We start from the raw sequence: 14,532 nt of genomic DNA, 5'->3' as shown, positions 1-14,532 counted from the left end.
CAGATTAAGGTATTAGGCAAACTGAAATCCTCCCATCTATCGGTGAAATTATGAGAGTGCTGGGAGGACCATTTAGATAATCAAAATTACAGAATGATTCATTGAGGCATGCGCAGTCAGTCATACTGGGATAAATGCTCAAAACCCCAAATCATGAACTTCTGAGACCTATCAGGTGATCTTTCCCAAAATGGTCTGTGATGCAGGTAGCAGATGCTGCAAATCTTCACCTAAATAGACCTGGAGAGGCTGATAATGTGAGTAAAGGCTTGAAAGATGAGGAGCTACACAAGCAATCCACGGACAAAAGACATCAAGGCTGCATTATGGCACACAAATCAGCCAGATCCATTTCTCCTTTGCTAGCAGTTAATCTTAAAAACACGAGGTGTTCTATGCAGATGGAGACAGCCTGGGGAAGAGTTGCAATAAAACCTGAGGGGTGAAGAGTAGGAAGATGAGGTTTGCTTTTTTGTGATTACTCTCTTGGGGAAAAAAAAAAGTAAGGATAGCAATAACGCTCTGTTCATCTGTGAGACAAACCAACCATATGAAAAGTAGATGAAGAAGAATCAGTCAATGTACTTTCTGTCCAATGTGATAAAATATTAATGGATAAAAAGGATTGGATTTTTTGTTTACTGAAGAATTTGTTTTCAAATCTCACTTGACTGTGTAAATCCAAAAGAGTCTTCTGCTCAGTAGCCCAAATGTTATGATTTTACTATGGCCATTTAATCAACGGGTGTTTGAATTCAGATCTGTTGTGTTTTAGGGAACGTTTTCATCTCTGAAAGTGAGAGTTTCAAGACTGAAGAAGTCAAAGTGCTGTTGCGCACTGTAATTGATGTGTGTGCAAAATTAGCTTAAGGTATTAATATAAAAAGTAGGTAGCTGCGTCTAATGATTTTTTTTGAGTAATCTGAACCATCTGCCTCCAGATATTAAGGAGTTCGCTCTTTAATCCAGATTATGGCTGACAAACTGGTTTTGGCATTCACGTTTCACTAGCATTGTGCCCTTGAAGAGCTGATGTGGCTGTAGAAATTCTCTTGCCTACAGCTGTTGATTTGAAAACATTCTTGGTTTGGTTTTGCTTTCTGGTAGTTGTTTGCTTATAGCTCCTTTTTTCTTGAGAAGATGGCCTTTCTAATGAAAAGTATGTTGAGCAACCAGGTAAAGAATTTGGGACTCGGAGGTGGAGGGGAAGAAAGCAAAGAAGAAAGCACTCCTTCTGATCCAGCAGCAGCTGCAGGAATGACCAGAGAGGAGTATGAGGAATATCAAAAGCAAATGGTTGAGGAGAAGTGAGTACCTGTTCCCTTGTTATCAGTATGCGGCTGATTCTTGGTAACTTCGTGCAGATAAAAATAACCCAAGAAAAAGTCAAACTTTCAGCTCTCTTCCCTTTTTAAAGCAGATGGATCTTTGCTAAAGAGACTTTGCAAAATAAAAGTTCACCAATTTGAAGTTATGAAATATTATGTCCCCCTTCCCCCCGCATCCTGCGACTTTCTCCTACACTTTCCTGCTATCTCCGCACCTTGATATGCTGGATTCCTTCCTAGTTGATGTTACTTTATCTATCAAATTTTTCCATAGGTACAAAGCTCTCTATAGTGCAGGAATTAATTCTGAAATATGTGTGATTTGTTCTCCTACGAATCCTCCACACGAAGTACACTTTGAAGACACAGTCTTTTGTTTGTCCACGGTTATTATGGCAGACATGAAAAAGTAATGAGTGTTAGGATGATTATTTTTTGTAGTTGCATTTTGAGTTATTTTTTTCTAAAATCCACTAAATAAAGCAAAACTTTTCAACTGATTAAATCTCAATTTTATTTTGTTTGTAATTATAATATTTACCACTTGCTGTGTTTAAATATCAAACCAGAGTTAAAATAAAGGGCTTAACGTGTAGGAGTTCAAATCATGCATAATTATAAAGAAAACAATTGACTTTTAAATCTCAAATGCATCTGTTCGTCTAATGGTCAATTACATAATGGTTGTGTAAATCCTTCATGTAAGATGATTATAGGTGAAAGGTTAATGACTAATGGAATTTGAGGTATCCAGGTCTGTATTTAGCAGTGGCCATTTCTATCATAAAATCTTAAATAGGTATCATTTTGTTTGGAATAAAATACGGACTGTTTTGCTATGCATTTTGTGAAGGGATATTTGAAAGAGCAGTAACTGCCTGCCAGCAGGAACATGTTTTATTGAGACTGAGAAGCAAAATGGTGTTCCTGGGACAGGGAAAATGCTTGTAAAATAATTATTTCTATAATGTCTGTTATTTTCTACAATGTCTTCAAGTGTGGCACGTGTCTGTCACGTGCACTGAGGAAGTGGTACGGGAGTACTTCTGAAAGTACAGTTTGGAACTATAAGAGGAACATTCGAAGTACTTTCGAAGAGAAGGAAATAGCTGGGGACAGTGCACACTGGTGTGGTTACGTAAACACGTCAGGAGTCTGTCTTGGGCAGAGCGTGTGTTTCAGGGCTGTGTGGATGTCGCGCGGTTTTCGGCGGTCCGGGGCGGACGCCGGGGAAGCAGCAGGGCCTGGCGGGAGCCGTGCGCAGGCGCCTCGGCCTTCACACGGCCAGCCCGGCCTGGGTTCTGCTCGGGTTTGGGATTTCTGTGGCAATGAAACAGACAATAATGCACAGATTGCTCTTTCTCGGGAAAATGTATAATACGCAGAAAGAAACGGGTGGCTTGTGTTGGTGGTTTCCAGCACGGTCGTGTAGAATTTGCTTCCAGCGTCACAGGGCTTTAAGCAGGAGGGGACCACCAGTTAGTGCTGCATGTCGCAGGCTCCTGTCACGCAGCTGCTCTGGTACCCGCTTTGTGTTCCACGGAACAATTAGATCCTCCAGAACAAAAAGGTGTCGGGTTAGGCCAGACGCCAGGACCCAGGCAATGGTGGGAGATCAGCTGAGTGAGCTTTGCGAGGTCTTCCCGTGGTGCCAGGACAAGTGAAGAGCTCCAAGGTGCCTGAGCAGCAAAGGCCGTCCAGCCGCGCCGGACGCGAGGGCCGTGCTGCGACTCGCGCTGCCCGGGGAGCGCGCCCCAGCGCTGGGCCGGGCCGCCGCCTCCGGCGCGGGCGACAGAACAGCGAGGTTGAGGAAGGCGGGAAAGTAGGTTTCGGAGGGCTTCCAGTTAATGTCAGCTTTTTTTTCCTCTTTTGAGAGAGAGAGAAACCAAAAAGCTCATTTGTGGAAGCAGAGGAAAAACAACATTTCATCTTGCAAGTAGCTTTTATGGAACAAAATACCTATACTGGAACAAAATAAATTTTGCCATAGAATTTCCCTGATAATGCAAGTAATCTAACCAAAAAAACTGCTGAATTGTTCTTAAATCTCATGAAAGCATTTCATAAAATCACAGATAAAAAGTACTTTTTCCACACAGGGAAGCTGTGGAATTCATTGCTGTAGGATATTCTGAAACAATAAATGGATGCAGAAGAGACTAGGAAAAGTCATAGGTGACAGAGAGCATCCAGGCCAATTAAAGAAAATGATGTAGAGCCCATTTCCCTCTCTAGTACTTCACACCACTGATTTTTGGAAGCTGGGCACTTTTGATACGGGATGCTTATCCTCTTAAGTTCTTCCTCTCAGCATCCACTACTGTTGGAGATGGGACTCCAGGATAAGTAAACTTTTGGTCTGAGCCAGAAGGACCATTCTGCCATTGTGCGTGGTGTTATCCTGTAAGAATGTCATGTTTGTAGAACAGGAGCACTGGCAGGCCGCCGTGTCTCTGTAAGTGCCCCAGTGGAATAAGCAAGGAATAAGCGTAACTTTTCTGTTCTGCTTATCAGAATTATTCGTTGTTATAGTGAGCAATAACAGTTAGTACAGGTACAAACTCCAGACAAGTAGTATTGGCTTTTCTTTCATTCTTCACAGGGCTCGAGGGAACTGTTTGAGAACAAGTTCAGGGTGCAGAAGTCTGGCCTGTTAGCATTGCTTTATTGATTTCGCTCCTTTTGTGCCTTTGGGAATAACTCCTGCATGTAACATTTTGCAGCTGAGCAACTGGTTCAGTATAAAAGACTGTATTTTATTAGTCTCTTGAATATATTTTTTTTCCTGATTTCCAGAATGGAAAGAGATGCAGCATTTGCACAGAAAAAAGCAGAGCGAGCCTGTCTGAGGGTTCATCTGAGAGAAAAGTACAGACTCCCTAAGGTAAGCCTGTTGTTCCTGCTCTCATCTAGTTCCATGCCCAATTTTAAAACAGACTGACTACAGATGTCCTGAAAATGGCAAATCGCCTTCGTTAGTGGGGTCCCTGCCCAGCTCAGTACAGAAATGGAGGAGGCTGGAGCCGTGGCTTTCCCTGCTGACTGCTGCTTTTAGACCCTTTTTTCTCTGCTCATAGAACGTCCCGAGTTGGAAGGGACCCACAAACACTTTTGTCTGCAGACCTGTGGGGACACTGAGGTGGTTTGGCTGTCTGTGAGCAGTGGGCTTGTTCCCTTCCCTGTCAGGGGCTTTTGGTGGTGCTTCTGGCCCGAGGTTTGTACGATCTCTCAAGCTTGACAGGAGGAACCATATGCGAAGGGTTCTTTGTGGAGAACATATTTTAAGCGGCTCTGCCATTTGCCAGTGAAGGGGTTTTGTACAGTTTCTTCAGCGCTCTGTGAATCTGAACTCCTAAGTGAGCCGGCGCTGGGGCGTGCTCTCCAGAGCTGGAGTGCCACCACCCCGTCCTCAGTCCTCAAACTGCGGGACGGTCCCCAGCGCAGCTCTGGTCTCAGCCAGCTTGCCCATTAGACCCCATCACCTGACACGGCTTGGGAGCAAAGGCACATGTGGCTGAGAAATTTTAAAACCCGTCTTAGAACCTGCAAGCAACAGAATTGAATGTTTATGCGTTTTCTGTGGTAAGGACAACTAAGTACTGAAATACTTGCAACTACCTGTGCTGAGCTGCTTAAAGAACTTCCCACTGAAACATCAGAAATGCCAGAAGGAAAGGACCCAGCGATCAAGCAATTAAAAATTAACAGAGTCACCTAGGTTCCAAAAGGAATTATATAATATAAACAAATTGCAAGTCATATAGGCTGCCTAGGGCAGTGGTGGAGTCACCATCCCTGGAGGTGTTTAAAAGGCACATAGATGAGGTTCTTGGGGACAAGGTTTAGTTCCCGACTTAGGTTATGGTTGGACTCGATGATCCTGAGGATCTTCTCCAACCGAAATGCTTCTATGATTGTGTATTTTTTCCACAGTGTTTGCTGTTTCTAACTCTGAGTAGTCGAAAGCCCTCTAGTGCCATGTTCATAAAATTGCACCACTCTTAAAGCAAACATTTGCTTGAACCCTAAAGGCAAATTACAATTTGGAGGAAAAGTGGATCAGCCTTGTGACTTAGATAAAATTGTACCGTCTGTATTTCACCAGGCAGGCCTCATTCATAATCAGGGATGAAAAATTTATTTTTCTTTAACTTTGAAAATATGTTTATGCAACCAAAACCTTGCTAACTGACTTTCTAAGAAAAAGAAGTGCTGTCTTGAAGTATGGCAGAATGTTTTGAGACAGGCCCTGGGTGGGGGGGAAAGCACGGGAAAAAATGCTGTGGAGAAACTTCAGTTAAGCTACTTTTATGTGCCCTCCCAATGTGTCAGTGTTGAATAAAGCTTTTGTAAGCAAATTTGAAGTGAATACAGTTCTGTATAAAAACTCATTTCAGATCAACAAACTCTCTGTAAGGACACTTAACTTCTAGAATTATGTGAAGGCGCAGTTTGTCGTCCTCAAAAATGAAGGCATATTGCTACACCTATAGCTTCACGTTCAAATCACCACTTTAAATGGAAGTATTATTAGCCTGTGGGTCCTTTGCAGATGGTTATCACGGTGGCGCACTTACTTGTACATGAGCTTTGATCTCTTTTTCGCTCCCTAGAGGTGTTGCTATTATGGCTGCTGGTCCCTCTATAGAAATGCGTGTGTTTGCACTGTGCAGGCGTTATGGAACCTCCTGCAGCCCGCAGAGATGATCTGCCGTGCGTGCTGTTGGGCTGGGATGAATGGAAGGTGCGGGGCGGTCCCCGGGAGCCACGGGCTGCTGCGAGCGCAGGATCCCTGTCTCTAAGGCTGGTATCTGCTCTGCAGTGGATGTGTTGGGGAATTGCTGGCGCTCACAGCTATAGCCTGGCATCAAAAGGACTAGAGAAATGCACCACGTCTTCCAGTTCCCTCCAGACAGAATATCCGTCTGGAAGAGAAAGGGAGATGCCTGGAGAAACACGGGTATGTGCGAGCTCTGTGCATGACCGGTGTCATATATAGGGGTAGAAGGAGCAAGGGCAGATTGTCCACTATGCTCTTGTGTATTTGCCAGTTGCAATATACCGCTTCTTCTGGGCCATGGGTGCTCAGCATAGTGGCAAGAAAGAGGAAAACACGTCCTGAGGGCAAGTTTAATTACAGAAAGATTAATTATGCAAAAAAATGAAGTACAAGATTTTAAGTGGTTGATTGGATTGTAAGCCTAAATCTCTAAACACCAGCATTTTAATTAGCAGCTGAGCAGTAAAATATCATTAGGCTTTGTTTTCCTTTTGGAGGCATGTGCTGAGCCAGCTACAGAACGATGTTTCCCCGCGGCCTCACGACACTCCGCGAGGCCCCAGCTCCGAATCCCGAGCGGGCTCGTTTCAAAGGCTTCAGGACACTTACGCACCCAGCTCTCTGGTGGAGCGGGGTGTCTGTGATCTGAAAGTCTCCCACCTGTAGTGCTTGCTGTCTTTCTGAGGTGGTTTGGGTCTCCGCGGGCACCCTGGCTGACGGACACGTGTGCTACCACCTTGTAGCACCCAGGAGCTCGCGAGGGATATCTGCCCATCGCCAGCAGGAACCGCACTTCGGTGTGCACCAGCTGCTCCTTAGGGCCAAAGTTCAGTAATGACAGTAGAACGCTTGTCTCCAAGGCAGGACGGGAGCTCTAAGCATGGACTTAGCTGAGCCGATTTGCGGTGGTTGCGAGTAAACTTTGTAGGATACGCTTTTCTGCATTTGTGTCTACCTACATAGCATTTATTGGTTTAAGGTCTGCTTTCTTTTCATCAGCCCCTATGAAAGCATCTGTTCTATTAAGAAGAAAATTAAATCAATACGTGCGCGCTATGTGTCCCTGAAAAAAATTCAACTCTATGATACAACATTGTGGCAGCAAAATGCTCTTGGAGCTGTGATAATGTGTTATACTATTTTCAGAAATGGAAGTCATTTCTGGTAGCCCTGTATGGGATAGAAACTCTCTGAATATTACCAGTATCAATCACTAGCATACATTGTAAATGAAAGCCTGAAATTCAGGACTAAGCCGGGCCCCCTTTTCAGTGCTACATCTAAAGCTCCATGCTATCCGGGCTAGATTTATAAGAGAAAGCAGCCCCTTAATGAACCTAATCCTATTAACAGAATTGTCAACTTAAGTTTGTCATCAGAAAGATGTTTTTAGCTATGAGACCTTTCATCTATGGACAACTTTTTCATTTTTGGAGTATTCAATGCATCACCTCCATACGAAACATTTTTTTTAGAAGTATATAGATATATACATAAATATTTTAATTTAAAAAAAAAACTACACCAAACTATTTTGTTCACTTACTGCCTTTTTTCTGAACTGGGATACAGTAATCAGTTAACTTCTGCAAGGTCTAAACGCAGGGTCTTGAGGAGATGATGCCTGTGATGCGGGAGAGGAACATCTGACTCCCGGCCCACCCAACCTGGCCACAGACCTCATCTGCAGCACGGCAACCTCTCCCGTGGGCCCCACCAGCCCCCTCGCCCCACTGCTCTGCACGTGTACTCGCGGTGTCACCTCAAATGCCTCTGCTATCTGTCACATCAGCGCTGTTCTTCTGTCCAAGTGTCGGGGTTTTCTCATGATCTGTGAATTTCTAGCACCTCAGGAAGGGACTATGTCATCTGCTCCACGCAGGTGGATCCCTTTCCCTAGTCAGAGCACTTCTGTGGGCACTGCTCTGCAAGATTCTCAGTAACAGAACAGCAGGATGTTTTTTTGTTCACCACTATTTAGATGGGAAGAGTACTCAGGTGCAATCAGGTGTCTTGTCTTTAACAAGTGTTGCTAAAAAGAAAAGTTTATCCCTTTCATGGTGAGACGTAGTCATGTAATCTCAGCTCTTGCTCTATTGTTCTGTGATGGCAATATTGTTAGGACTTGATTTAATGAATAGCACTATTCCAGAATTAAAGGGCTTTTTACTTGTCTGCAGCCATTACGTGAGTTCTAGCCGTGCTGCAGGGGATGCATATTGACCAGGCAGAAAGAGAAACTTGTCTCAGGAGAAGCTCTTCAGTGCATGCAGGCTTCAGAGAAGTATCTGAAAGCAAGTGTTTGCTAAGCTTGGAGAATTATTTTGCTGATCTGAATGCTTTCTTAATAGGCCAGAGTGGAACATCTGTGGACCCACTGTGGAAAGATGGAGTCACAAGGTGGATGCCAGGAGGCTGAGCCAAAATGGGGTTTCGGAGCCCCAGGGGCAAGGGGGTTCTCACTGAAGGCAGTTTGGGCAATGATGCGATGGGGCTTATGAGACCCCGACAGCCAGGGTGTCAGGCAGCTGCCGCACGTGTTCCCCGTACGGGGAGGGCACAAGAGGGCGTTTGTGGGAGGGAAGGCTGGTGTTCCCGACCGGTGGCTCCTTGTACCTGCTTGTGAGTTACCTGCAGCCCTTGGATGGCATAGCCCAGTATGAGGCTGCTCTATTGCTTACCGAAAATCCCACTTGCAGGTCGAGGCAAAGTGAACCCTGATTTTGTATGTAACCGGTGCATTATAGGTGGTGAATCACAGGATCAGGTCTGGATTCCCCTACTTAAGAGTCTCTGTGCACAGGTAAATTTTATGACAGGGTTAAGTTAGACGTAAGGAAAGCAGTACGTGACACAGCGATGCTGGAAAAGTTTGGCTCTCCTATGGATTAGTCTGTGAGCTTTGATCTTTTGTTTACAAACAGCCTTCATATTAACAGGTGTTTAGACTGACTGTTTTCTGCTTACATCCGTGTGTCATGTATGTATAAAGAACTCTACTATATTGCAGCTGTAACAAAATGGATCTGAGCCGGACTACCTCAGATGCGTAATCAGGGTCAAAGAATATTACCAGGCACTAGGACTCTGCTGCCTGTGCTGTTGAATTGTCAGGATAGCGTCTGACCCAGTTTTGGCCTGGGCACTCTCTCAAGCAGTTCCCAGGGCCAGTTTGGAGTTAGGACAGGCATTCCCAATAGGCAGTTAGATGGGACCACCCTGTTTGGTAGGGTGAGAGAGTTCAATAGCCTCGCAGTGGCTTGTTCCAGGCCAGCTGGCCTTGGGGCAAGAGACCAGTGCCAGGCATATTTAGTTTACTAGAATAGATGTTGGGTTTGTTCTCAGAGATCCTAAAAGGCTGGCTGAATGCTTGCAGAGACCTGGAGACTAAAGATTAAAGTCAGCAGGAGATAGGCCAGGGTCTTGAGGAGCTTTCTGTATGAGTTTGCTAAAGCCTACGAGGCTTTAGCCTCGTCCTGTCCACGAGGACTGCGTGTTTTGGGCTCTCTGTAGTCCAAGCTGAGAGTATTCTGATGCAGGGTGGTGCCTCTACTGTCAGAGCCACGCCTGGCCTTGGGCAAGTAGTAGTCCCTGCATACATACGTACTGGGGCAGCAGCGATCCGCACACCCTGCTCGTGCTCTGATGGCAAGCTGCCGTCTGAGGCTGGCAGACACGACGTGTTTCCAGCACCTCATCTGGTCATGACTTTCAGAAGTGACTGCTTGGAGCTGCAGGCTCACTATGCAGCAGTCGCCTGACTTCAAGAACATCCTGTGGGAAAATCCTCTGGGGTCTCCTTGTGAGAAAACAAGCTTTAACTTATTTCTTATGTGCTTCCTGGCTTGCTGTTGGGTGACCCTACCCTGTTCAAGGTCAGGCTAAATGCCAAGTGTGTAGAGACAGGTGACTTGGGCAGACTCGTATGGCTTTAGACTACATCTGAATATGCTGTTCTGTGGTCAGAGAACACTCTGAACCCCCAAACCGTGTTGTGCATCACATCTCAGACTTCAGTAAGGGCGGGAGGCTTTGGTGCAGGAACATGCTGAACGACTGTTCGCATTGCCAAAGTGGCCTTTCGGTGCACTGTATAGGCATCTCTTTACATAATACACAGTAGTATGCAGTGATGATGTCTTAAATTATAAATAGTTCTAAAGAAAAGATGATGTGTGATTGTCTGCTTAGGGAGGTTTTTTCAGTAATTAACCCAGTATCTTTTTTTGTCATCCTCTACTGCTACTTGGGAGAATTTCAAAAGGGCTAACTCCTCCAATAACCAGCGCTTGCTGATGAAAAACTTAATGCATTTTTTCTGTCTCCCACAGATCTGATAGCAGCAGCCCTTACCAAAAGGGCTTAAGAGATGTCTTCACCCATTTCAGCCACATAGTAAAAATTGTGATACACCTCTCCATATGTTCATAAGAGATATGGGGAGAAATTGGGTTAAAGGGAAGTGCAGTTATTGCAAACGTAAAGCTGTGGAAATATATGTGACAGTAAATAGTGGCCATGCAGTCAAACCTCCCAGTCTGCCTGTCCTTGCTGAGGCCTGAGACTACACAAACATTGCTCATATACGTCCTTCCATTCATTCTTGCATGCATTCATTCATACGAACCCCTCTCACTCTCAAAAACACCTCCTGCTGACAGCATTGCTGCTTGTTCATATCAGGCCTTTGCTGCTGTCATGCTTCATTTTGGAGATGTAATGAGGCATTAATGCTTATCTTTGTGTGAACTGTGTCAAAATATCCTGTTCTTCTGAGCTCTGGATCCATCAAAAGCCACCATAAAATGTGAACAAAATCACCATTGTTTGAAAAATTGACATAGCCCCACGGATAGAGCAAGAAGCAAGCGTGTGTAGCGCTTTCCGCATCTCAGCTGTTTTAATTGCTTAACCAGTTCCCTCTCCTATCTCCTTTTGCTTTCTGAGACTCACACCCAACCTCCCTCCTCTTTTCTTGTCCAAATCCTCCTATTACCCACATACCAGCACTGCAGTGCTGCTCTGATGATGTGCCAGGCAGCCCCTGCACTTCATCACAACTCAGAGATGGCAACCAAAGACCTAGATGTAGTTTAGACGTGGTTTGGGAAAGATGGAGACATTTTTTCCTAGTTATTATTTCCTAAGTTTAATGCATGTTTCTTCAGGAAGGCTTCCATTTAGTGCTGATATCTAAAAATACCCCCCACCAAATTAATAGGGGAATGGTAGCCACACAGGTTTTCTAAAGCTATTGCTTTATCAACCAAATCACAGAACAGATGACAGCCTGGGCAGCATGTTGTGGATACAAACAACTTGTAGTGGATTTCCTGCAGCACGAGCGTGTTACCACAGTGAACACATATGGCAAACACTTCTAAAATGGCAAGTGGCACTGAGGGCTTCAGTTCTGACACTACTGAAACCCTTTAAAGAAAGATAATTGATGTTGAAAACTAAGCACTAATATGGGGGCTGATTGAGCCACTGAGTTGCATCCAAAAACTTTGACTGAAAAATCTGTGCATATGTTTTGATTCTCCCTAAAACAAACAAACAGAAAAGAAACTCATCAGTAAATCCTGGGACAGCAGAAATTCATGCACTGTTTTTATTTTCTTTTTGTATCAGAGTGAATTGGATGAGAATCAAATACAGATGGCTGGAGATGATGTGGGGTTGCCAGAAGACCTTCAGAAGATGGTGGCAGAAGATCAGGTGGAGGAAGAAGACAAAGACTCTATCCTGGGGCAGCTGCAGAACATCCAGAATATGGACATGGATGCAATCAAAGAAAAGGCACAAGCCACCTTCACTGAAATGAAACAGGCTGCTGAGCAGAAATGTTCTGTGATGTAGAAAAGATACCACTATCCAAGGGTTGCAAATTCAAGAGGGGCTGCAGAGCAAGAGCAAGCAGAAGAATGCACTTAGGTCTATAGCATTAAATGTAAGTATAGAAAACTGAGAGAGAGAGAGACTTTAAAACCCCAAGGGGGGTCCATTTACACGCTGTGACTGCCTAGTGCAAAGATAGAACTGATCCTCATTTTTTAACAACATTTTTCCTCATGGAAAAAAAAGGTTTAAGAAAGCTAATACTGGAGAAAAAATGTGCCTTTTTCCATTTTTCAAAGTGATCAAAATGCTATTAAATGGGTATTTTTAGGCAAAATTGTGCTTCTGATGCATAACATACAGATAACCACTCATTTCATATTGCTTTCAGAAATAAATACATATATTTCTAATTTAAAAATCTGTTTCAAACATTTTGAAACAAATCCAGTATTCAAATGTTGACATTTTCTGCAAAAATCTTACATAAAAATGGTTTTGACCGTCTCTGTACTAAATATAGCAAAAGGCAAAAGGTGAAGCATGTAACTCTACAGCATGAGACAAAAATGTCGTCCTGTATAGAAATGAGTGGGTACCTGTAGGAAACAAGGCTTGGTAGCTATCGGCAAGCGGTGGGCGGTGCGGGCTTCTCCAAGCTGTTCCATTTCACAGCCCCCTGGTTTCCAAATGCGGCTTAGACACCAGGTGAGAGCAGTGGCCTTCTGGCTGCTCTGTGTGCCAAATTCCAGGGCTTGTGGTACCAGCAAATAACCCGTGTAGCTGAAAACGAGCTCGCCATGTTTATTCTTGGAGCTAGCTGCAGACAAGGCTAAACAGAATTCTGACCCACCTGGAAGATTATGTTGGGGCAGGGCACCTAAACCCTGAGAAAAAGCAGGGCTTTCACTAGTGCTAAACCTGAGTCTGTGGGACCGGCAGGATCCAGTTCAATAGGTGTAGATTCAGAACCGAGCAACACTTTTATTGCTGGCTTTGGAGTTTTTTCTGAGGAAAATGGAAACAGGTGCTCGTCTGGCTGCCTTCTGCTCCCCAAACGCGGAGCTGGTGCTGGCTGGCGGCTGCTGGGCAGGTGGGAACACCAGTCTGTTATAGCCATATAGTTAGCATGCAGGATAACCCACACAAGAACTATACAGCCCTTGCACATGGATGATGTATACAATGCTACTCTCAAGGGGCTCAGATATTCTATAAAATGAAGGATTTTGTAAGTTCTCCAAGAGCTAGTCTGTAATGAAATTTGCAAATGAATACATGTGGCATCTTCCTACAGGTTTGTAAGTCTCTCTTTCTCTCTCTCTGTGTCTCTACCCAATCAAGTAAAAATATTCATTTTAAATGAATAAATGCACTTAGTTTGTCTTCCCTCCCTCTCTTTCTCTCCCTCCCTCTCTCTGTCTCTCAATCCTAGCCTCAGGTATTGCTCTGTGAAATGCAAAAGATACAGTGCACTCCAGATGTGAATCCACTCTGTACTAAGCTGCCTTTCCTGGGGCGGGTCATGTCCTCCAGGCCCACAGAACGGTGGTGGCTCTGCCGAGCCCCGGTGGGTTATGGGGCTCTGTTGAGAGAAGCTGGGTGACCCAATGGACCGGCTTTCTGGAAGGTCCCATCACCAACAGGCTGGATCTGCTGGCGGTTGCAGAAAACAGCTGAGTGTCCCTGGCATGAGGTACAGGAAAAACACCTTGGTATCTGGTGATGTAGACCATGTCTTGTAAACACCTTTACTGCCTCCAGAAGGGTGGTCCAGTTTACCTTCCTCACTTTTTCCAGAGGATGCCTTGGTCTATTTAGAGATGGCGGTCAGTGGTTCTTGTATTGTAACACGTCATTTCTGTAGTGAAGAAGAGAATCTTCAGCTCTGCCTAAAACCCCCAAGACTTCTGATCCGATTTCTGTCTCTTGGGATCCTTCTCTCACATGTCACCAGAGAATTTAATTATCCATGTGGAAGAACAAGTGAGCTCTTTTAGGAGGTCTTTACATAAAGTAGTTAAAATAGTCACCAGCTCAGCTTACAACACTGGTTCGTGAAGATCAATCCATTTCCCTCTGTTTGTGTAAATCTGGTAGGTGTCTCCATACTGTTGTGTTACTTTACAGACCGAATTGTCCTATCTACAAAACACCAAAGTAAACAAGCCTAAGGCTTTTGACCTTTGAATTAAAATGTGCCAGGGACATGCTGGAAATCTTACTGAAAGCATCTGGTGGTTTAAAGGAGCTAATTAAATTCGTCAGCACATATAGGATCAGCATTTTGACGGTTTAAAGGGTCAGAGAAGAAAGTACAGTCAGAATCACCAAACAAGCGATTAATGAGATTCTAAAAAAATGTCAGGGCTGGCAGAGGTGAGCGGGGCTGGGAGGTGGCTGTGGGCTGGCATGGACGGGCGCTCCCCAGCCACAGCACGGGGTGCTCCTGGTGCTGGGCGGCTGCTGGGGGCGTGGGAGCTGCCTCAGGCACCGTTTTTACAGCTGGAGACTTGAACACTCGGAGCAGCAGAGCTGGGCTATGGCACAGGAGGTGCTGGTTTCTGCCCTGAGCCCCCGTGC

General features: G+C 44.8%; 1 protein-coding gene across 1 annotated transcript; it reads left to right on the top strand.

The window, feature by feature from the left end:
* Nucleotides 1-1,140: 1,140 nt before the first annotated feature.
* CPLX4 (complexin 4) lies at nucleotides 1,141-11,970 on the top strand. Its single transcript, XM_065657347.1, has 3 exons — nucleotides 1,141-1,307; nucleotides 4,125-4,212; nucleotides 11,743-11,970. The coding sequence occupies exons 1-3, from the start codon at nucleotides 1,141-1,143 to the stop codon at nucleotides 11,968-11,970; spliced, it is 483 nt and encodes a 160-aa protein (XP_065513419.1).
* Nucleotides 11,971-14,532: the final 2,562 nt, after the last annotated feature.

The sequence above is a fragment of the Caloenas nicobarica genome, chromosome Z (assembly GCF_036013445.1).
Source record: "Caloenas nicobarica isolate bCalNic1 chromosome Z, bCalNic1.hap1, whole genome shotgun sequence".
In the NCBI taxonomy this organism is placed as follows: domain Eukaryota; kingdom Metazoa; phylum Chordata; class Aves; order Columbiformes; family Columbidae; genus Caloenas; species Caloenas nicobarica.
The sequence above is the reverse complement of the archived record's forward strand: the minus strand, read 5'-3'. Positions and strand labels throughout refer to the sequence as shown.

What these genes read in the sequence shown, in the direction of transcription:
- CPLX4 (XM_065657347.1), top strand. Translation starts at nt 1,141, where the DNA reads ATGGCCTTTCTAATGAAAAGTATGTTGAGCAACCAGGTAAAGAATTTG. An exon ending in AAGCAAATGGTTGAGGAGAA is followed by an intron (nt 1,308 to 4,124) that starts GTGAGTACCTGT and finishes CCTGATTTCCAG; the next exon opens with AATGGAAAGAGATGCAGCAT. An exon ending in AAAAGTACAGACTCCCTAAG is followed by an intron (nt 4,213 to 11,742) that starts GTAAGCCTGTTG and finishes TTTTTGTATCAG; the next exon opens with AGTGAATTGGATGAGAATCA.